This window comes from Heptranchias perlo, chromosome 2 (assembly GCF_035084215.1).
Source record: "Heptranchias perlo isolate sHepPer1 chromosome 2, sHepPer1.hap1, whole genome shotgun sequence".
Taxonomy (NCBI): Eukaryota; Metazoa; Chordata; class Chondrichthyes; order Hexanchiformes; family Hexanchidae; genus Heptranchias; species Heptranchias perlo.
In genome coordinates this window covers 133154473-133177527 of record NC_090326.1, presented here as the reverse complement: position 1 = coordinate 133177527, position 23055 = coordinate 133154473, and the positions used below count along the sequence as shown (strand labels likewise).

The 23055-nt window shown below is 39.0% G+C and overlaps 1 protein-coding gene across 1 annotated transcript in view; it reads right to left on the bottom strand.

Moving 5' to 3' along the window:
- Positions 1-3390: 3390 nt before the first annotated feature.
- Positions 3391-23055, bottom strand: part of yme1l1b (YME1-like 1b) — a 43649-nt gene continuing 23984 nt past the window's right edge. The window contains exons 4-19 of the mRNA XM_068007162.1: positions 22935-23036; positions 22741-22847; positions 22499-22649; positions 19521-19604; positions 18403-18485; positions 18226-18316; positions 17573-17725; positions 17336-17468; positions 13426-13488; positions 12745-12857; positions 12508-12663; positions 11095-11246; positions 9692-9818; positions 6941-7014; positions 5853-5939; positions 3391-4361 (exon numbers count right to left, since the gene is read on the bottom strand). Of these exons, the coding sequence (XP_067863263.1) occupies positions 4218-4361; positions 5853-5939; positions 6941-7014; positions 9692-9818; positions 11095-11246; positions 12508-12663; positions 12745-12857; positions 13426-13488; positions 17336-17468; positions 17573-17725; positions 18226-18316; positions 18403-18485; positions 19521-19604; positions 22499-22649; positions 22741-22847; positions 22935-23036 (1820 nt within the window). The 3' untranslated portion in view covers positions 3391-4217. The remainder of the gene's footprint in view (positions 4362-5852; positions 5940-6940; positions 7015-9691; positions 9819-11094; positions 11247-12507; positions 12664-12744; positions 12858-13425; positions 13489-17335; positions 17469-17572; positions 17726-18225; positions 18317-18402; positions 18486-19520; positions 19605-22498; positions 22650-22740; positions 22848-22934; positions 23037-23055) is intronic.

The window sequence follows — 23055 nt, the reverse complement described above, 5'->3', positions numbered from 1 at the left end:
GTTAGGAGGACAGAGGCATTGCACACAAAATTAATAGTAAAATGTGTTCAGGAACAGGGTTAGGCCAGTTGGAAACATCTTTTAATCCCAATTTCCCTTGCTTCCCATACTATCTCTCTTTTAAACACACATGACTTTCTGGAGCTGTGTTTTCTACATTCTGAAACCTTAATGTAAAGAAGTTTTTGAAAATTTGCCCAGTCAATTCCCCTCATTATTTTAAACACCTCAATCAGATCACCCCTTAGCCTCATCTCCAGGGAATAGAATGAAGTTCATCCAGTCCATCACAAATAACTCAGTCCCTTCATTCCAGGTAACATCCTGGTGAATTGGCAATTTTCTCCAAGGCCAGTTGATCCTTCCTAAGATGGACACCTAATACTCAACACAATCATGCAAATGTCCAGTTTTGCAATCCCATTGCAGATATTCACTTACCCTGAGCACATTTCAGGAAATCACATGGGCACAGCCCATAATTTTCCAACCATTCAAATCAATGGACAGAAAATCATGGGCTGTGTGCACGCAGTTTCCAAATGCACTTGGACAGACATGTTCCACATAAACCTAAGGGGCCCCGATATTCCATGGGCCACGTTCCAAGCCGACTGGTGCCTTCCAGCGCTGACCCCGCTGGAGTATGTGGGGTAAGGAGGAGGTCAACTAACTTACTCCTCAAACTGGAAAATCTGTGTAACTTGCCTGTTCTGGGGCTGGAATGCAAGGTCCTTCCCTCCTGGAAACACTTGGAGGTGCCCCAACAGCTCCTATTGTAAGGGGACTGCAGGCCACGATCCTTGCCTGTAACAGAACCCCCCACCCCCTAACGCCCTGGTCAACATTGTGACCGCTTTCACTCTACAAGAGGCTGGTGTGCTTCTTCCAAATCAGTATCCAAGACCCCGTGAGGCAGAGAATGTAGAAGCTCCAAGTCAAGGGAGTCCCCAGCCACGGCCCTGCCCCATGACCCGTGCGGGGGGTCATTGTAATGGGTAGATGGACCCAGCATGTCTAAATCCAGTCCTGTTTCCTGGTCCTTCTGCCATACTCCTGCTGGAATTGCCATGGGAGTGCACCAGAAGGGCCACGAAATTTGGGCCCGAGCTCTTCAGGGTCAAGGTGACTAACATTCACACATCTGGTGAAGAAAGTTCAGAACCAAGTCATTATCTGTGGGAAAACTTAGGAATCCAATAGCTGAGCCAGACAGATCTGCAGTACTAAGAAAACCTGACAGCCCACAAAAAGCTAAGAACTCAAAAAGATAACATACAACTGAATAAAGGTCTATGATCATATGAAAAGAAGCTGTTATAATGGGAGTGAAGTGGGTCACAAACTTGTCATGACTGGGATTGTTCTCAAAGCAGAGAAGCTTAAGGGGAGATTTAATAAAGGTGTTCAAAATGATGACAGTTTCTCCTTGTCTACTCTATCAAAACTGTTTCCACTGGTAGGAGGGTCAGTAACCAGAGAACACAGACTTAAGATAATTGGCAAAAGAATCTGGGCTGGGGGTTGGGGGGGGGGGAAAAGAGAGAGAGAGAGAAGATAGGGAGAGATTTATTTATTTATTTAACACGAGTTATGATCTGGAATTCACTACCTGAAAGGGTGGTGGAAGCAGATTCAATAGTAATTTTCAAAAGGGAATTGGATATATACTTGAAAAGGAAAAAGTTGCAGGGCTATGGGAAAAAAGCAGAGGAGTGGGACTAATTCGATACCTCTTTCAGAGTCAGCACAGGCAGGATGGGCTGAATGGTCTCCTGTACAATATGATTGTGACTTCACCTGCATTAACATCCAATATTCCATCAGCTATATTATAGGGGGGAAAATAAGTACTGAAAAGTGTAATTTTTGCAGTGCTAGATTTAGAAATTTTTGATGGGGAAGTGAGCTCTAATGGTATAAAATTTACTTTGTACAGGGGTTTAGAAGCATACTCCCACTGGAAATTTTGACCTGATTTTTAAAAAAAATGTATTTTCCAGTATCAGATCAGGAGGGCTGGATCCTGAAATGTTAACTTCTGTTCTTTCCACAAATTGCTGTTAAAACCTGCTTTCTGCTGCCAACATTTTCCGCTATTGTTTCAGATTTCCAGTATTGTTGTTCTTTTGCTTTTTAGTTGTATAGTTTTTAAATCATCGACTTTCATGTGACGCTTTTTGAATTTCAGCTATCGTCTGCACTATGCAGATCCTGATCGAGGTTTACAAGACAATGAAGGGAATAGATTGTTAGAACTGAGAGCTTCTCCTACTCAAATAGATTATGGAGGACCAGGGGTCACAATTTTAAGTTGTACAGGTCAGATCTCAGTTAGGTGTCAGGAGGTGTATCTTTTCCCCTAGAATACTGGACCTCTGGAACAGGCTGCTGGACCTGTTTCTGGCTGGGACAGAGATCACCTCTTATAAAAGGTAGGTGCTGTATAGCATCATCAGGGCCAGAGGGATGTCCCGGACTAGTTTTGATTGCAGAGGGTGGGGGGAAGGAGGAGAAAGAGATATTTCCCAGTTTTTCTCCTCCCTCAAATTGGCCTTGATATTTAATCTGCTTTTTCCACCTCTCACAGGAGATCACATGGTTTTGGGTAGGGTGGAGAGTGTACTTATGGTGATACACAAGGTATCACAATTGTGTGGGACAGGCTGAATGGACCAGAGGGTCTTTTCCTGTGCGTCAGTGTTCATACTCTGCATTTAACTGACCGTGGCAGCATGTGGTGCTGACGTAGAGGGGCAAAGTAGAAATCATTCCAATCCCCAGCACTAATATCCCTTAACCTGAATATAAAATTCACAAGTAAAAAGAAATGCACCACAAACTGGGATGTGGGTTTAGATCTGCTATTCCTCACACATCAGGTTTCTAAACCTATCCCAGCTGACAGTTCCAAGGGTAAGTGAAACACTTTGCCACAGAGGGTAATGCAGCAGGAACATTATTCATTAGCAGAGGACTAAGCAGGTGTACTTGCCTTTTTAAAAAGGGATAAGTACTGGTTCTTTTAGGATTTCTCAAAGTGGAATTTTTTTTAAAAATGGGGAACAGCTTTGAAACATGTCCCATTGCTATCAGTTTAATATAGCACAGGAGCTCAAAAGGTACTGCACTCTATAAACATCTCAAGTTCAAATGACTATTAGAACACACACTACACAGCAAGACGCTATCTGAAAACTAGTCAACTCGGTTAACCATCAATTGCACCAGTGAGACACTGGGCAACACATCACAACCAAGGCCATCTGCCTTCTCCTTCCAGGGAAACCACATTGTAGCAAATAGCTTGCGAAAGAACAAAGGTGCAAAATGTATTTAACTTTAAATTCTTGACTTCAATAAAGCAAACACAATGTACAATAGAAGAAATTCAGATAAGATCTCTTTATTTTAGGTGTCAAGAGAAATCTCAAAATCTGAAGTCCGTACTGCTTATATTCAAAATAAAAAGTACAACTTCAATAAACTTTCTATACATTGTCTGGTTTCCAATTCCTACAGTACACTGTTTATCCTACATTACAGCAAAAAAGAAGAGGAATATTTGCAGTCCGTGCATTTATGCCCTCGTAGCTACTTAAGCCAAAGCTAGTGGTGACTCAGAAGCAACTATTTTTACAGCTTGTGCGCTTCTGCCTTCAGCAGGACTCATTATTAACCCCAGAAATATTGGGAGCACAGAAAAGATAATGAAAGGCTGGAATGCCCGGCAGCAACCCAGGGATAAATAGATATAAATGGACAAATACCTGAATGACTCAATGATGAAAGCAGCCCTGAGACATTTCATCTGATTTTAATTGTACTGGGAAGCACGCATCAAAATTGCATCTCAGCGGTATACACAAATAGACTTAACATACAAAGAAAAAGGGGGGGAAAAAAGAAAATAGTTGAAGGCAACAATGTTCACCATGCTTCTTTTACACCTTACACTAAACAGAGTAAAATGTTCATAAATGTAGAATCTCTTAAAAACTCATCCATTTATTCAATGGGCATGGTTGAGCTGGGTTTTAAAATAGCTCCAGAGCACACATTTTAGGTAATTTCACTGTGAAATATCACTTTCTGTGACTATGAAAATACTAACAATGCCCTCAGAATTAAAACTGCCTATAGTATACATTCGGTGGGCTACTGCTCTTCCACATATATACACATCTGGGTTAATAACCATGGGCTGATGGAAGAGGTCATTTTATTTCTAGTCTCTTTCCCTCAAGAACCATCTGTATTTCTTTGGCATCCAGTGTCTCATACTTCAGTAAAGCTTCTGCTAGATTTTTGTGCTCCTTTGCACGAGTCTTCAAGATGTGCTTTGCTCGTTCATAAGAATCCTGTGTTTTAAAAAAAAAGACTTTTAGCCCTACCTCAAAAAGTGGGTTATTGGTACATTGCAGACATTTCACATTGGATCGCCATTCCCACAATTTATTTTTTTCTTGCTGATTACAGCTTCCCCAACTTCTATATTTTATGAGCTTTCATTGGAAATGTGGAAAATACCTGTCAAAAGTTTTTAAACAAACTTGCTTCTTCCCAAATGTTCAGAGGCAAAGTTGCTATAATTACATACATCAATTTTAAAACTCAATAGGTTAATGCACTAATCAATGTAGTACTGAGGGATACATGCCAGGAAAGTTCCAGACTCAATTCCTGGTCTATGCGTAGTTAGGGAATCTCAGCAGGGTGACAGTGAGGTTGCTAATTGGCTGCAAAGGAAGACGAAGAGAGAAACAAAAACTAGGTTTCCACTCCTGATCACTTTCCATTTTTGCTGGAAATGTACGTGGGCAGGATTAAATTCAGCCCTATTGCCTCCCTAAGGTCAAACAGCTTTCTAACATTCACAGTGTAGGATCATGTAAAAAAACAATCAATTGGGTGAGATACTCACCTTCTCCTCCAAGCCTCGCAGGTTCCCCCATCCACCATGGATGCAGGACCCACAATGTAAAATTTGGTCTCTGAAAGGCTTATTGAAAGAAGACTGGCCTTTGGAGACAGCAACCAACTAAGACCCAAAACTACAAAGACCAACATGGTCACATTACAGACATAACCTGGTCATGTTTGATAGAATTCACGTGCCACAGGAAAATACTACTACTTTGAACGTTCTGTTGGTGGCCTCAGTGTGATCATGTCCAAACAAGTTACTAATCACTGGCACAAAAAGAGAAAGCTAATGATTTTAATGCATTAAGTTTACAATGCAATTAAACCCATCTTAAGAGATCACATATCTGCATTCATGAACACAATGGGCTGAATGGCCTACTTCTGCGCTGTATGATTTTATGAAATAACTGATTAGTTTTATTGTACTATGAAGCAGAAATCCCTGACCCATGTGATTCTAATGCATTACCAGAAAATTTAAAATTAGAATTTCTATATTCTGTTGTCATATTGATAGCATAAACAACACAAACTGAACAGTATTGAAAATAAATAGATAGTGAATTAAAGTTAAATTACTTGATGGTCATGCAGCGTTCTGGATTTACAGCATACATACATATGGGCCTCAAATGGCCAATGTAATTTGGTGAAAATATTTAACTGTCAAAAGATGTTGTGTATTAGACTGGGTTACATTAGTGTGATGCAAACAGGTTAAAACTGGTTACAAACAGATCACATTGAAGACATTAATATGAAGAGTTTTCCTTTGGATTTTAAAAGTTTTACAAATTTCAAAATAAGTATTGAGAAGGATAATCTCACATGTGGCTTAATAGATATCAGACATGCCCACCATGAATATGTTCAGTGGCTTGACGTACTGCATTAGCAAACATGACTAACAAAAATAATCTTACCCTCAATAATATCCTGATTTCTTGTTCAATAGCAGATTGAGTATCTGGGCTTACTTTTTCTGGATCCGTGTAAGTCATTACTCCAAGCTGCAGACAAAAAAAAGTGTGACCTCACCACTGTATGACATTCACCTTAAAAGGAGACGTTACCTAACGAGAAACTGTAACCTTCAGGTAACAGCAAAGATGACAAAAATAGGCTGTATCCCACATATGTAGAAATGGGGAGCAGGGGGTAAGGGTTACAAGTTAGACGTCCATCATCCATTTAACCTAGTTACAGAGGTGTCTCATTAAAGTATAACTATAGATGTGCAGAAGAGCTCAGCACTAAAGATGGACTGTCGACAAGATTGAGATTAGCAGAGTTATCTTCCAAAATATAGATGGAAGAATGAGTTATTTGAGGTTATTCAGGAGAGTGAGACTCACTATGATCAATAGCAAGGAAGCAGAACCATTGTTGATAAAGCCAAAATGATTTCAGCAGAAGGAATACTGAAGTTGATGGATTCAATTTAGATTTTTTCAAAATGTTATCAATCCAGAGTTAAAGGTTAAGAGAGCAATAAGAAATAAGTGAACTTAGTCAAGTCAGGAAGATTTTTGCTACGGTGATGTAAAGGAGCAAAGGCAAATAGGGATATCAGAATAAAAGTAAATACAATTCCTTTGGATCAGAAAGAGTACAAAAAAGAAAATCTGGATTGGAAAGAGTCAAGGAGTGAAATTCAAGTGATAAAAAATGAGTATGGAGACATTAAAACTGCCATTTGTAATGAAGTGCAAATTAAAGTGAGAACAGGTTATGGTTGAGTTGCAAATCTTCAAGTTGCACTTGCATTTTTGTTCATGATGTTGGAGTGAATAAACAGCAAGGATAATGGGAATAAGCAACAGTAACTGGCAAGTTAGTTAAACTGGGAACGGGCAACGACAAATCACTGCTGAGGTATGATGAACAGACCACATTGGAAGCTGCTTTGAACAGATCAAAGCAATGTTTACATGGCAGTTAACTTAGCAAAACATTGATACTGCAAAATGCATTATAGTTTTAACAAGCAAATAAAATTGTAACTTTTTACCTTATCACTCATTCCAAATTTTGTGACCATCAACTTTGCTATTTTGGTTGCACTATCAAAATCACTTGAAGCACCTACGTAAAAGATAATGCACAGTATCTCAGTTACAGAAAACACACAGGCAAATGTTTTTACTCTACTTGTTTTGTTCTGGGCAGGCAAGCTCCGTAATAGGTGGAATGTGAAAATTCTCAGTTGTCTGCTAAATTGCCACTTGAAAAATGAAATGTTCACTATGTAACATTCTAAAGCTATTATTTTTAATAACTGAATATATTAAATGGCTAGAAACAACTGTACTGCTTACTCAAATTTGAGTTTGAGATACTTTTTCATTTTAAGGTTCAATGATAGAAATACATATACAAACACAAGAACAAAACATGGACATCTTGGCAAGATGCAAGACACTAATGTCAACAGGATTTCAAAGCACATGGTGGCCATCAAACAGGGCTACACTGGTCCTTTATATAGAAACATAGAAAATAGGAGCAAGAGTAGGCCATTTGGTCCTTTGGGCCTGCTCCGCCATTCAAAATGATCATGGCTGATAGTCTAACTCAGTATCCTGTTCCTGCTTTTTCCCCATATTCCTTTAGCATTAAGAGATATATCTATCTCCTTCTTGAATACATCTAATGACTTGGCCTCCACTGCCTTCTATGGTAGAGAATTCCACAGGTTCACCACCCTCTGAGCGAAGAAATTTCTCCTCATCTCAGTTCTAAATGGCAAACCCCGTATCCTGAGACTGTGACCCCTGGTTCTGGACTCCCCAGCCATTGGGAACATCCTCCCTGCATCTAGTCCGTCATGTCCTGTTAGAATTTTATATCTTTTGATGAGATCCCCTCTCATTCTTCTAAACTTGAGTGAATATAGGCCTAGTCGACCCAATCTCTCCTCATACGTCAGTCCTGCCATCTCAGGAATCAGTCTGGTAAACCTTCGTTGCACTCCCTCCATGGCAAGGACATCCTTCCTCAGATAAGGAGACCAAAACTGCACACAATACTCCAGATGTGGTCTCACCAAGGCCCTGTACAACTGCAGTAAGACATCCCTGTTCATGTACTCAAATCCTCTTGCAATGAACACCAACATACCATTCGCCTTCCTAACTGCTTGCTGCACCTGAATGCTCGCTTTCAGCGACTGGTGTACAAGGACACCCAGGTCTCGTTGCACCTCTCCTTTTCCCAATCTATCACCATTCAGATAATAATCTGTCTTTCTATTTTTACAACCAAAGTGGATAACCTCACATTTATCCACGTTATACTGCATCTGCCATGTTCTTGCCCACTCACCCAACTTGTCTAAGTCACATTGGAGCCTCTTTGCATCCTCCTCACAGCTCACACATTCCACCCCAGCTTTGTGTCGTCTGCAAACTTGGAAATGTTACATTCCGTTCCCTCATCCAAATCATTGATATATATTGTGAATAGCTGGGGCCCAAGCACTGATCCCTGCGGCACCCTAGTCACTGCCTGCCACCTGGAAAAAGACCCGTTTATTTCTACTCTGTTTCCTGTCTGTCAACCAATTCTCAATCCATGCCAGTATATTCCCCCCAATCCCATGTGCTTTAATTTTGCACAACCTCTTGTGTGGGACCTTATCAAAAGCCTTCTGAAAATCCAAATACACCACATCCACTGGTTCTCTCCTATCTATTCTACTAGTTACCTCCTCAAAAAACTCCAGTCGATTTGTTCAGCATGATTTCCCTTTCATAAACCCATGCTGACTTTGTCCAATCCGTTAATGCCCTCCAAGTGTTCTGTTATCACATCCTTTATAATAGACTCTAGCATTTTCCCCACTACTGATGTTAGGCTAACTGGTCTGTAATTCCCTGTTTTTTCTCTCCCTCCTTTTTTAAATAGTGGGGTTACATTTGCCACCCTCCAATCTGTAGGAACTGTTTGAGTCTATAGAATTTTGGATGATGACCACCAATGCATCCACTATTTCCAGGGCCACTTCCTTTAGTACTTGGGGATGTAGATTATCAGGCCCTGGGGATTTGTCAGCCTTTCGCCCCATTAATTTCCCTAGCACTATTTTTTTTTACTAATACTGATTTCCTTCAGTTCCTCCCTCTCACTAGACCCTTGGTTCCCTAATATTTCCAGGTGGTTATTTGGGTCCACCTATGTGAAGACAGAACCAAAGTATGTGTTTAATTGTTCTGCCATTTCTTTGTTCCCCATTATAATTTCCCCCATTTCTGACTGTAAGGGATCTACATTTGTCTTCACTAATCTTTTTCTCTTGACATATTTATAGCAGCTTTTACAGTCAGTTTTTTATGTTTCACTGCCATAAAAAGCACTCAACAGGCTAGAAAGAAAATGCTAAAAGGCTTCAGACTGTAGGTCTGGTGGTTAAAGCACAAGTGGATATCCACATTCTTGTTAGTACAAGCATGCCAGATAGACATGAGCTGCACTTCACAGTATTTTGTTTTTAAAGTCTCCATACTCCAGGAATTAAAATCTTGTGCAAGGAAACAGAATGCACACTGAATATTAAAATAGTGGACACAAAAGGGTCACCTGGAACTTTGTAGAATTTTATAAAAATTTCAAGGACATCAATCACATGATGCATTGTATCAAAAGGAAATTACACAGCTTGAAGCTGTGGGAAAACTCAACTGATTCACATTTAAGGCATACTAAGCCTGAAATGCCTTAAAGTGGCTGCTGATACGCATATATCTCTTGACTAAATACAAACCTGTGGTAATTTGTTCTAATCCAAAGATGAGTTCTTCTGCTACTCTACCACCCATGCTGACATCCATTTGAGCAAGCAACTGAGCTCGGGTTTCACTCCATCTGTCACTTTCTGGTAACAATGACACCTGCGAGAGAATTTAGTTGTACACATAGCTTAGCATAAGCCTCTTTGCAACCATCTACAAATTTTGTAAATTATGCAAAATGCACAACTAAACAAACAGTCTAATTAGAGTTTGAAAACAAAGTAGTGATCCTAAAATTCGGCAGCTTGTGATATTGCCTCCAGTCTCCTGGTCCAGTTTTATACAAATGATTACACAGAAACAGTATACAATCTTCCACCATAGCTTAGAAGCACAATTTATAATTAACTATATAACCTTGATCCTGACTTTGGATACAGGCTCACGTTGTTCGCCTAAAGAGAAAGAACTGCATCAAGGCAGGGAAATCAGAGTCCTTCCACTCCTTTCCGACCATTCCTCTCAATCCCATTTTATCAAAAAAAATGTTAAAAAGGGGTGGAGGAGAAAAGACAAAGTATTGGGACAGCTTTCACATTGATTTTCAAATATGCTATTGCAATCAATATTAGCAGTAAGTTTTTTTGAAATTGTAGTTTATATCTTTCATGCACAGTGAACTTCTGCTATATTAAATAGACAACCTTCAAAACTGCTTTGGCCACTTGCTAATTTTACTTTGATGGCTTATTTTCCAAAGGAGAATACTTAAAAAGCTGCAGTAAGTTTGCACTATTTCCTAATTTAGGAATGGAAGTAAATATGCGAGATTAAAAAGCCCCACCAGCATTTCATATGGTCTTGTATAACAAACCAAAAACCTCCTCGGCCATGCCTTTGGTTCCCCATCCTAGGCTCTCCATGTCCCTCCCTGTTCTGTCTCCATCATTTCCTTCTTACTATAAAGCACTCATATCTTCCTGCAAGCGAGGAGCTCTTTATAAATGCAAGTTGCTGTTGTAGTGAAGAGTTGGAAGAGAAATGTTCCAACTAATGGAAAAACAAGAGCAGTGTGGGATTGAGGAAGATCACATTTAAAAGTATTTATGATCTGATAAAGGCACTTGCTTAGTAATTTTTCAGTCAGACAAGGCATTGGAGGATAAACAAATTTTAAACATACTAGAAGGAAAGGGACCTCCTCAATTATGTTCTATAAATGAAGGAAAAATGTAGTGGAACTTCCTCCTGCCAAGTAATGATGATCTATAAAAGCAACCACCCTTTTGTCAAATTGCTTACCTTTGCAATACTGTCATGCTGCCAGTTAAAACTTGATTTAAAAAAAGTTCAGGACAATATTCACAATGGTATATAACAGGTCAGCAATTTGATTTCTTACCAGACAAAAGCTCAATTGTGTTTTTACACTTACATGTCCCAATGTAGGTCCCCTTGGCATGATTGTAGCTTTGTTAATGGGCATAGCATTTTTTGTAAAATGCGCTACTATAGCATGTCCTGATTCATGGTATGCTGTGATTGTTTTGTTTCTAGCATCAATTTCAATACTCCTGCGCTCTGGACCTGTTGGCAGCAGACAACAGTCACAAGTAAATAGAAGCTTTTCAAATAAGTTTCAGTTTGAACAAACGCCTTACAATACCAGATACGTTTTTTTAAAATCAGATATTCAAACATCTTAATCTACACAAATAATCAGAATAAGTTACTTAGTTTCACTATTCAGTTTTGTGTTCCAAATTCCTGTGTAATTTTGATTGAAATATATTAAACAACTTTAGGAGATTTTAAAATTCTAATTCAGCATGGAAAAGAAAAAGTGGACTTTGAGAATATACTAAATTTTACTATGAAGACCTTCCAACCTAAACTAAAATCCAGTCCCTTTTGTTGATTGCTGTTGGTTATTTGGAATCTTGTTTCCAAATATGCACTTCACAAAAAACAAGGAGGCATACCACAACACAAAATGAAAGACGCAAACTGGCTGCCTACATGTTGTGGTTCCACCCTCAGCCACCGCCATCTGGGGAGCACCCAGAACGAGAGAAGGGAGATAAAAATATTATGGACAACGGCTGATAGTGTCTTGAAAGGCTTATTTCTATATTAAACTGAAGTTTCCTAAAAGTGGTGCAAAACTGTGCATGTCTGTCTTTTCAATATTCCTTCCCTGTAGGGAGACACCTCGCACTAGCTTTTCACTGCAGCACCTCATATCCAGGAATTTCCTGTAGTCTCCAGCTTGGCATATTGAGAATATGCTGGAAAGCTCCAATATAAATAGGCGACAGAGAAGGTGAATTCTACATTGGTTTGATCCCACTGGAGATATATGCAACCTTAAACATACCACTAGATAAATGACACTGCATAGATTAAATGGCAAAATTTATATCATAAAACACACCCCTAAAATTTTATAAGGCTTATGCAGTTACTCCATGCAGCATTATTTTTCATATGTACAGGAATTTAGGTAAACTGAATTTTCCCAGTGACATTTGTGCAACAGAAGCAAAATGACAAATTAAAAAAGGACAAATGAGTTTCTGAAAAATGCAAGTTTGCCCATATAGTTAAATAAAAAGACAAACTCATTTGGACTCATTGTATAATGCAAAAACACACCAGATGAATGATGAATTCTTAAACAGTTACAGCAAATTTACATAAACAAAAAGAAAAATATTTTCCAAGTCTTTATCTTGGGTTTTCTTCCTTCAGTGAAGTAGTAGTTTGGAATTTCAAAATACAGCAGCTTTACAGAAAGATACTAAAGCCTTCAGAAAAATCAAAATTCAAACAGCCAGGTAAAACCTACCCATAAGAATTTTGTCCTTGGCAAATTCCAAGTCCTTCATTGTAACTTGATCTTTTTCATCTACAGCTGCTTTTAGAGCAGCTTGGTTGACCAGGTTCTCCAGTTCTGCCCCTGAGAAACCAACTGTGCCTCTGGCTATTATTTCTGCATCAATTGCTATATAAAAAGAGAGAGAGTGTCAAATCACACAGAAAATAGTTTTGCAATAATTATCATGGTTAGGGAACAGCAAATTACCTGGATCAACTTTAACCTTGCCAAGATACCACTTAAGAATTTCTATTCGCCCTCTTATATCCGGTCTGGGAACTGTAACTTGCATGTCAAATCTACCCGGACGGACAAGAGCACTATGGAGGAAGAATACACAAGAAACTGGGCATCAATTTAAAATGTGACAAAACTTGGGAGAATTTCCTCATTGCATCAGTGCTTTAAAAAGCATTACAGCTCCGTTTGTCAAAATCAGCTCAAGGTTGTTAACCTAATGGGGTGGATTCCACACTTTCAACTTTGCATGTTTAGCTGAAGCTGATTTTTTGCCAAAAATCCAACTGCTGAACAACTAAATTGGTGAGGTACAATTACAAATAATGCAAACATACAATTACTGAGTGGTACTGGAAGCTAAGACCATAGTTACCACAATTGGGCAGGTTTATTTTGACATGTTGCTGAATATATCAATGCAGATGAATTAATAAGGGTCATAATAAAATAGTATTATTCCTTTGACAATCATGTCTAACTCAAGAAACAAAATCTTATATGAAACAATAGTGATGCCCATATCCCAAGAATTATTTTTTTTTAAATGAAGCAGCACTAAAGTTACTGGCCATTTTTCTACAATCATTACATGTCAAATTATTTCAGAACCCAACAATAAACAAATGAAATATTTCAATTTGTACTTACTTGTCCAATGCTTCAGGAAAGTTTGTGGCTCCTATTATAATGACACCTTCATTGGGCTTGAAACTGAAGAGAAAAATAAAATCTTTACTCGTATCAATACCAGTTATTAAACACTATTGTAACTGAAATACATTTACAATGAGTCTACAGCACAGAAACAGGCCATTCGGCCCAACTGGTCTATGTCAGCATTTATGCTCCATATGAATCATAGAATAGAATCATAAAATGGTTACAGCACAGAAGGCGGCCATTCGGCCCATTGAATCCGTGCCGGCTCTTTGTAAGAGCAATCCAGTTAGTCCCATTCCCCTGCAAATTTTTTCCCTTCAAGTATTTATCCAATTCCTTTTTGAAAGCCACGATTGAATCTGCTTCTACCACATTGTCAGGCAGTGCATTCCAGATCATAACTACTCAGTGCATGAAGAAGGTGACGCCTTTTGGTTCTTTTGCCAATCAACTTAAATCTGTGTCCTTTGCTTCTCGACCCTTCCACCAATAAGAACAGTTTCTCTTTATTTACTTTATCTAAACTCTTCATGATTTTGAACACTATCAAATCTCCTCTCAACCTTCTCTGCTCCAAGGAGAACAACCCCAGCTTCTCCAGCCTATCCACGTAACTGTAGTCCCTTATCCCTGGAACCATTCTAGTAAATCTTTTTTGCACCCTCTCTAAGGCCTTCACATCCTACCTGAAGTGCAGTGCCTGGACTGCTCCTATTGTGGGCGAACTAGTGTTTTATATCGGTTCATCATAATCTCCTACTCTATGCCTCTATTAATAAAGCCCAGGATCCCAGATGCTTTTTTAAACCGTTTTCTCAACCTGCCCTGCCACCTTCAAAGATTTGTGCACATATACCCCCAGATCTCTCTGTTCCTGCACCCACTTTAGAATTACACCATTAGGTTTATATAGCCTCTCCTCTTTCTTCCTGCCAAAATCTATCACTTCGCACTTCTCTACATTAAATTTCATCTGCCATGTGTCCGCCCATTCCACCAGCCTGTCCATGTCCTCTTGAAGTCTATTACTCTCCTCCACATTGTTTACTACACTTCCAAGTTTTGTGTCATGTGCAAATTTTGAAATTGCATCCTGTACACCAAAGTCCAAGTCATTAACATTTCAAAAAAAGCAATGGTCCTAGTACCAACCCATGGGGAACACCACCGTATACCTCCCTCCAGTCCAAAAAACAACCATTCACCACTACTGTTCCCTGTCATTTAGTCAATTTTGTACCAATGCTGCCACTGCCCCTTTTATTCCATGGGCTTTAATTTTGCTGATAAGTCTATTATGTGGCACTTTATCAATCACCTTTTCAAAGTCTATATACACGTCAACCGCACTGACCTCATCAACCCTCTGTTAAATCATCAAAAAACTCAACCAAGTTAGTTACACACGATTTGCCTCCTCCCTCCCTACTTCCTCTACCCTATCAGCATACCCTTCTACTCGTGTGCTTATCTAGCTTCCCCTTAAAAGCATCAATGCTATTTGTCTCAATTACTCCTTGTGGTAGCACACTCCACATTCTTACCACTTTGTGTAATGACGTTTCTCCTGAATTTGCTACTGGATTTATTAGTAATTGTCTCATATTGATAACATCTAGTTTTGTACTCCCCACAAGTGGAAACATTTTCTCCATGTCTACTCTATCAAACCATTTCATTATCTTAAAGACCTCTATCAGGTCACCCTTCAGCCTTCTCTTTTCTACAGAAAAGAGCCTCAGCCTTTCCCGAGAAGTATATCTTCTCAGTGCTAGTATCATCCTTGGAATCTTCTTTGCACCTTCTCCAATGCTTCTATATCCTTTTTATAATATGGAGACTAGAACTGTGCCTAGTACTCCAAATGTGGTCTATCCAAGGTTCTATACAAGTTTAACATAACTTCTTTGCTTTTCAATTCTATCCCTCTAGAAATGAACCCCAATGTTTGGTTTGTCTTTTTATGGACTTATTAACCCGCATGTTACTTTTAGTGATGTGTATTTGTACTCCGTGGTCCCTTTGCTCCTCTATCCCATTTAGGCTATTATCCAAGCAATATGCGGCCTCCTTATTCTTCCTACCAAAATGCACCACCTCACATTTATCTACATTGAAATTAATTTGCCAATTACTCGCCCATTCTGTAAGTTTATTGATGTCTTCTTGCATTTTAACGACTTCTTTCTTTGTATTAACTACACCCCCCAACTTCAAGTCGTCTGCAAATTTTGTAATTGTACTTTCGATTCACAAGTCCAAATCGTTGATGTAAATTGTGAACAACAATACTCCAAGTGTGGTCTAACCAAGGTTCTATTTTAAACCTATTTTAAAAGAAGTCAAATATTTAACACTACTGTACTGGTGAATTTCTTCTAATCCTTAAAAGCACAAGTTATTTCGGGCTACAAAATGGAGTGCTCATGCGTCCATGCTTAGCAGGTTTTCAATCTAAAAGCTGCTGCCATGGGGAGGTGCCAAAAGGACAGTCTCATTACCCAAGGGATTGAAAAAGGCACCACTAAAGTCAGAACACTATCATACACCTTCTAGTGGCCAGATAAAGAATTGTTTCAGACTGAAATCTGGGAGCATAGCTCCATGTCCTCTCAGATATAATGATGCATGGCACTGGAAGGGGAAAGAGGGGAAGAGTTTTTTTCCCCCACATTTACTGCAAAAACTAAAAAGAGTTCAAATTATTTAATAGGGTAATTATTTTTTTGGATATTTCCTAATCTCCCAATGCTGAGGAAGTTTGGGATTGTTACTGAGCTACTCCAAATAATCTTATTGTAAAGTCAATGATGACAGATTGCGGGTCATTTCAGTTTGATTGTATAACCATCTGTTATTTTTCCAGCTTTAATACTCCTTGTTATTCTCACATTCTTGCTCCAAAAGTGAAGTTCAAGTCAAAATTTTGTGGTGCTAGAGACCTTACCAATAGATCTTAAAACAGGAAAACAATAATTCCTGCACACAAGTCAGTTCCATCAGCAAGTATCCTAAAAAAAACTCAAATACTTTTAACAGTGTTGACCAACACAAATAGGTCACTTCAGAAAAAACACTATCTACACACACAAGATTGTATTGGAAGCCACAGCTTGTATCAAGTTGTTAGAATTTTAAAATCAATGTGATAAGATGAGGTAAGATTGTACTGACTTCAGGCTGCTAAAAATCAGGAATTATGTACTGCCGGGCTACTTTTTTACTTCCAAAATTGATGGCCTGATCACCAAATTTGTCTTCAGGGCAAAAAAGTGAATGTACAGATACCAGTATGCTTTGAAGTTTCAAGTGTATTTAAAACAAGCGATTTGCAACTCTGAACAAACAAAAACTAGGGCACTCATTTACTGTGAAGTTGAATAGGATCAGTGAAATAGTGCCATGAGCACAATTGCTATGGCTGCTCAAGTGGTCTTACTTTTAAAAAAAAAATTACACTCCTAGCACAATTTTACAGAAGCACATTCTGTCCTCCAGTAGCTCAGTGGTAATGTGTTAAGTGTGGCATGCCAACAGAGTTGCAGGAAGGTCCAAGTTTGATCACTAGCTTACAATAATTGACAACAATCACAATCAAATGACAGTGAATACCCCACAACCTCCCTCACTGGGCTTTTAAGGGGGAGAAATAAAGCCAAATTTATATTTCCAAGCTTGACATCCTGTGACCTCTGCTGGACATGTGCAAGATCAGGTGAGAATTGGTTTGGACTTGGCTACGACGACCCCAAAAAGTTGCAAAGCTTGACACTCCCTGTCTAAGTTCACGTGAACAATGGCTACATGGACAAGGTACTCTACGGCTAATGTTACCCATTAAAGCAGAGCATTTCACCACAAATTTTACTCTCGATACTGAGTCGGTCTTTTCTCTTACCCATCCATCTCTGCAAGTAGTTGGTTTATGGTCTGTCTAGAATAAGGATGCATGGGAGATTCAATTCTCTTTCCACCAACAGAATCCAGCTCATCAATAAAGATGACACAGGGTGCATTTGCTTTTGCCTCCCCTAAGGTGCACACAAAAGAGCAAGTTAAATAAAAAGAGAAAATAGTGAGAAGTGTAGTGATTCTACTATCAAATAATTTTCATTGTGTAGACTGGGAAACATACTAAACAGATTCCTTATCCTACTAGCTCCAACACCAACAAACATTTCGTCAAACTCCGATCCTGATGCATAATAGAACGGTACGTCCGCTTCACCTGCAACAGCTCTTGCAAGAAGAGTTTTCCCATTTCCAGGGGGTCCAATTAAAAGAATACCTGTAATTAAACAGAAATGGACATTTCAAGTTAGAACAGTATATGTTGTTTTGATTTAACAGTTACTGAAATCAAAATTTCAAGCAATATTGTATGTACTTATACTAAACATCTCCTTTAAAAGTGCCATTCTGCAGAATTAGAAGCATCTTTTATGCACTAATTACTACATGCATACTTAGTTTTAAATTAAACCGATACCAGTACAAAAATTTCTACACAAATCATTGAAAGTAATTCTAAAAAGTCAATAGATAGCAATTCGTATAACCTTTAAGTCCCCATTTGGGCTCATTATACCAACTAGAATAGAAAAGAACCAGAGGATCAACAGCCGAAGATGCTCATGGTCAGTAATGAACAATTCCTTCCATCAGAAATTTGACTGATTAGTAACAAAACAGATTTTTTTTTTGGAGTCAGCTGTAAAGAAAGTATTTAGACACTAATGGTAGTAAAAAATGCATTACTGAAATAACAGATAATTTCTAGCTGCATACCTTTAGGCAGTTTGCCTCCTAATACAGTGAACTTCTGAGGGTTTTTCAAAAATTCCACTACTTCTTGGAGTTCTTGTTTTGCCTCCTCCACCTGGTGATGATTCCATAAAAGCAAGAATTTACAAATGAATCACTTAAAATTCAAAATACTTAAGGGTCAATGCAAATGCTACCTACCCCTTTCACATGTTCAAACGTTACATTTTTCATCTGAATTGGATCCACCGCTGCATCCAGTCCTGATGTAGTACGAAATCGTACTGTCGGAAAGGCAGGTGTAGAATGAAATATTAGATCTCTATAAACTTCCACTTAAGAACTTACTGAACACCCAAGTGCAAAATAAATCAGAAGCAGTGGTTCTTGAAGTTTAATTGCATCACTTTTTTTTAAACCCTTCATTCACAAAAAAAGGAGTGCAACTACATTCATACGCTTTTGTAGAATGCAGAACTAACTTTGCGGAGTAAGCAGCTTAGGAGTATGTAGTTGATACGAAAGTTGATATGACCGTAAGGAATACAGAGGGATCATACAACCACTTAATTACATCACTATCGGGCAGAGCTTTTCAAAATGGAAGCTAAAGTCCAAACTAAACGCAAATGAAAGGAACGACAACATTCAGCTCGGCTGACTTGCACGTGATCTTTCATTGTACAATTTGAATTTTTCCAACTGAAAACGGGACAGTAATTTTACTAAGGGTCAACATGTTTTGAATTCTGCTTCTAATTTCATTCATAGAGAAACCCTGCTGATAAGATTTAAATTAACATGGATACATAAAAATATTCTAATGTGAATTTCAAAAAATGAACCATTTAGAATTTTTCCAAATTGTAATATTTCTTCTTTTACAAATCCAATCAAAAACTGCCAAATATAAAGTTCTTAAATTGCATAGTTTTGACACTGATTAATTTTAAAAGTATAACAGATTTTTGAAATATTCACAATAACTTTCAGATCCTAGTGACCTATTGAGAGTTTATAAATACCCAACATATTGTTTTCACCAGGTAACTAGACATGAGTTTCTGAAGCCAGAGGTGATACCATACATAAGCACCGCTGCGAATTCTCCTCACTTACAATAGCACAAAAATTAAAATTATGCATGCAAACAACTAAATATGCACTTACTAGAACATTAATGTGGACTGGTAAAACATTTTAGAGTAAGCTGTCAGCCAGTTGAAATGATAGGGAGAAATACTTCATATATTATTCACCTTCAACTGCACACAGTTCAAAACTACAAAACCAAAATAAGTGAGTCATTAAAAGTTTACCAGATAAGAACGGAGTTCTGGATAGACCATAAATCCCAAGCAAGAGGAGGAACACAAGAACCAGTCTCGTTCTTCTTAAAGAATCTAGGGGGAGGTGAATGCAAACAATTTTGAGTTAATTATTCAAAAAGACAGTTTTCTTAAAAGTACTAGATGGCATGGTAGCACGGTGCATTTGGGAACACCAGCATGGTATGCCACACATTGGTATGATAATGTTTTAAACTACAGTTACTAACACGAGCTCTTCCATCTTTGTGTAGGTTTGTTGGGATTCTTTTCGCCCTCTTTCTTTATATCTACCATTCTGTACGCCTGTCACACAATCTTCATTTCATTTCTTCCACTTTTTGAACTAGCTTAGCTTTTTTCTTTCCAACCTTTCCTTCTTTTAGTTTTTACTATGTATTTCTTGGTAAATCCATTCTTCTAACTTACTGCTGAAATTCACTCCATTTTTATTTCCCAGTCCTGGCTTCACAACTGCACTCAAGTGGGAGTGGAGGTTGGAGTCAGGTCAGGTCTAGGAGAGCAGAGAGGCTAGGTGGACCTCGAGCTTTGGTGCACGATTGCATTCACAGAGGAGATTGGGTGCAGCAGAGCAGAGACTGCAGTGGTCAGAGGGCCCCTGTGGGAGGAACAATCTCAAGAATAGCTGAAGAAAGCTAAAAATGGAATAAAAGGGGATGTATGATCAAAGACTAAAAACGACTAATTGCTGGGATGGGATTGTGGTGGTCTGTGGTGAGATGATCACATGGTTTGAATGGACCAATCAGTAGCACTCGGGAAACTCTTGCACTCCAGCACATTTGCAGTCTACAAGCACACATTATAAAGACATTTTTTTTAAATGGTAAAGATAGATTTTCTTTAAGCATAGAAGTACGTTTAGAAAGCTATGGAAATAGTTCAGTACGCAAATGATTACCAGCAAGTACGTTATACACATGAAATGCTCTTTTACTCCCCTTGTCTAGTCTCTACCCACCTTTTTCTGTGACTCCTGATTCCTTTTCCTACCAATGATTTCAGATTCTCCCCCCCCCCCACCCCCACCCACCCAATCAATGACTTTTCACCAAGAACCTTCAGCTGCTCTACACTTCCATCTCACCAGGATGGTCTGAAAACCAATCCCCATCCACCACCACCTTTTTCCATCTGGCTGAACTTGTTCTTACCTTGAACAATTTCTCCGAACCCCACTCACTTCCTCCAAATAAAAGATGCCACTATGGGAATCCACATGGCTCCCAGCCATGTCTTTCTGTAGGATATAAATACTCTGACCATGTAGCCTGTGCTACTCATTCCAATCTGGAAAATTTCATTAATTATGCTTCCAGTATCCACCTATCCCTCACCTACACATAGTCCATCTTGGATTCCTCCCTTCCTGGGCTTTCCACGAACATTTATTATAAAGCCCACCAACTCCCACAATTAGCTGCAGTGTGTTACTTTCCACCCAGACTCAAGACTTCATCCTGTTCTCCCAGTTTCTCTGATGACTATTTCAGCACCAGAACTTCTAAAATGTCATCTTTTCCTCAGCCAAGGATTCCACTTTGTTATGATCAACAGGGCCCTTATCTGGGTTCACCACATTTTCAATACTTCTGCACTTACCCCACATCCCTTCCTGTCACAACCATAATAAAGTCCCATATTTCACACCTTCCACTCCACCAGCCTCTACATTAGCCAGATCAGTTTCCACCACTTGCATGATCCCACCAAACCACATCTTCCCCTCTCTTAAAGGGAACGATCCCTCCAGAGCACATGGGTTTACTCATTCACCACCCCTACTTCCAGCCGTACTTCCCCTGGCACCTACCCATTCACCTCCTCCTTCTGTTGTCCAGGGTCCCAAATATTATTCTTGTGTGAGACAACAATTTACATAACTTTCTCTAATCTAGTATACTTTGGTTGCTTATGATGTGCTTTCCTCTGCATTGGGGAAACCAAAAGCAGATTAGGTGACAGCTTTGCTGAATGCCACGGTCCTGTCCGCCATTGCGATCCCGAGCTACCTGTGACTCACAACTTGAACTACCAACCCCTCCCATTAGCAATGATCTCATTCATTGGCCTCATATACTGTTCTAATAAAACTCAATACAAGCTTCAAGAACAATATCTCACTGTACTCCTAAACACCCTGCAACCCTCTAGTTTGAACAGTGACTTCCTGAACTTCAAACTATAGCTATAATCTTCATTTCCAAACCTGTTTTAATTTCATACCAGACTTGCAGGTTTTCCATTTCTCGCATTTCCCTGGGCTTCCATTCTTTTAAACATGTACTGTCTTTTTAATGTCTTAATGCTCCGTCTTAACTACTTGACTAGGATGATCTGTTACATCAATCCACTCACGATGTCGCTCAGTGTTTGTCTGATTTTATGTATATATATCCTTTTTGAGATTGTATTATGCCTGTCCGCCTCTTATTTTTCAGTTCTGAAGAAGGGTCAGAAAGGTCTGCAACAGAAACTTCTGTTCTCTCCAATAAAGCTGACTGACCTGCTGTGTGTCTCCAGTATTTTTTGTTTGTTTCAAATTTCCAGCTTCTGCAGTATTTTGATTTTTCTAAATTAACTGATCACAGCCAAGGTGACAGTAGGGCTAGTGCAATTGGCCCCCATGCACCCAGGGGAAGACAAAAGCACCTAGGGCTCCTGCCCCTGATCACTATGTAATGACTTTCAATAGAAAATGTGTTTTTAATGGAAATTTGGTGGGGGGGGGGGGAAAGGACAGGACTGGTCTTTGTTGTGGTGCCACCCATGGTCAAATAATGTGCTGACATTCACTACATAGGTCTACACCTAGAGAATGCCAATTGAGAGAGGTTTTAAAAAAAACACCACCATGAGACCCTACCAAGGATGAGATAATATCAGAGAGAAAGTTAAAAAAGGAGCTTCATGGTTGTATGATGAAAACTGTCTTAGTACTGACTTACCATTTGTCCTTTGTGTAAGAGCTTGTGCTTTTAGGAAGCCCTCTGCAAAACCAGTTTTAAATGCATCTTGATGTCCCTCAGGAATATTTTTTGTTTTGATCAAGCTGTCCAAATTCTCAACCTCTCTGCCTTTATCCCTCAGCAGAAGCCCCTACAAATAAAAGGCGAAGAAAAGTCAACTGTACTATAAGTTATTTGAGAGGTGGTTATGTTTCAATAGAAGGAACAAAATTACTGCTCACCTTCATAAATGAAGGAGTGATACTTTCTGATTCAACTACATGCTCAGGTGTTGTCAGTCTCCTTGCTCTTGACTTCAGGGTTTTAAAGCCGCGTCTTTGCTCTCGGACTTAAAAAGATTGACATTCCTTACTACTGTTTCACACAACTGATCATTTTAATGCAAGTATAAACACTTAACATGTAGAATACATACTTGGCCACAGATGAAGGTTGGAACAGAGAGTCTGTAATGGCCAGGGATGTCGTCGAGAAAATGGAGATGCACGTAGCATGTTGAAGACATGGCTTGAAAATCCTAGAAACAGAATTGATTA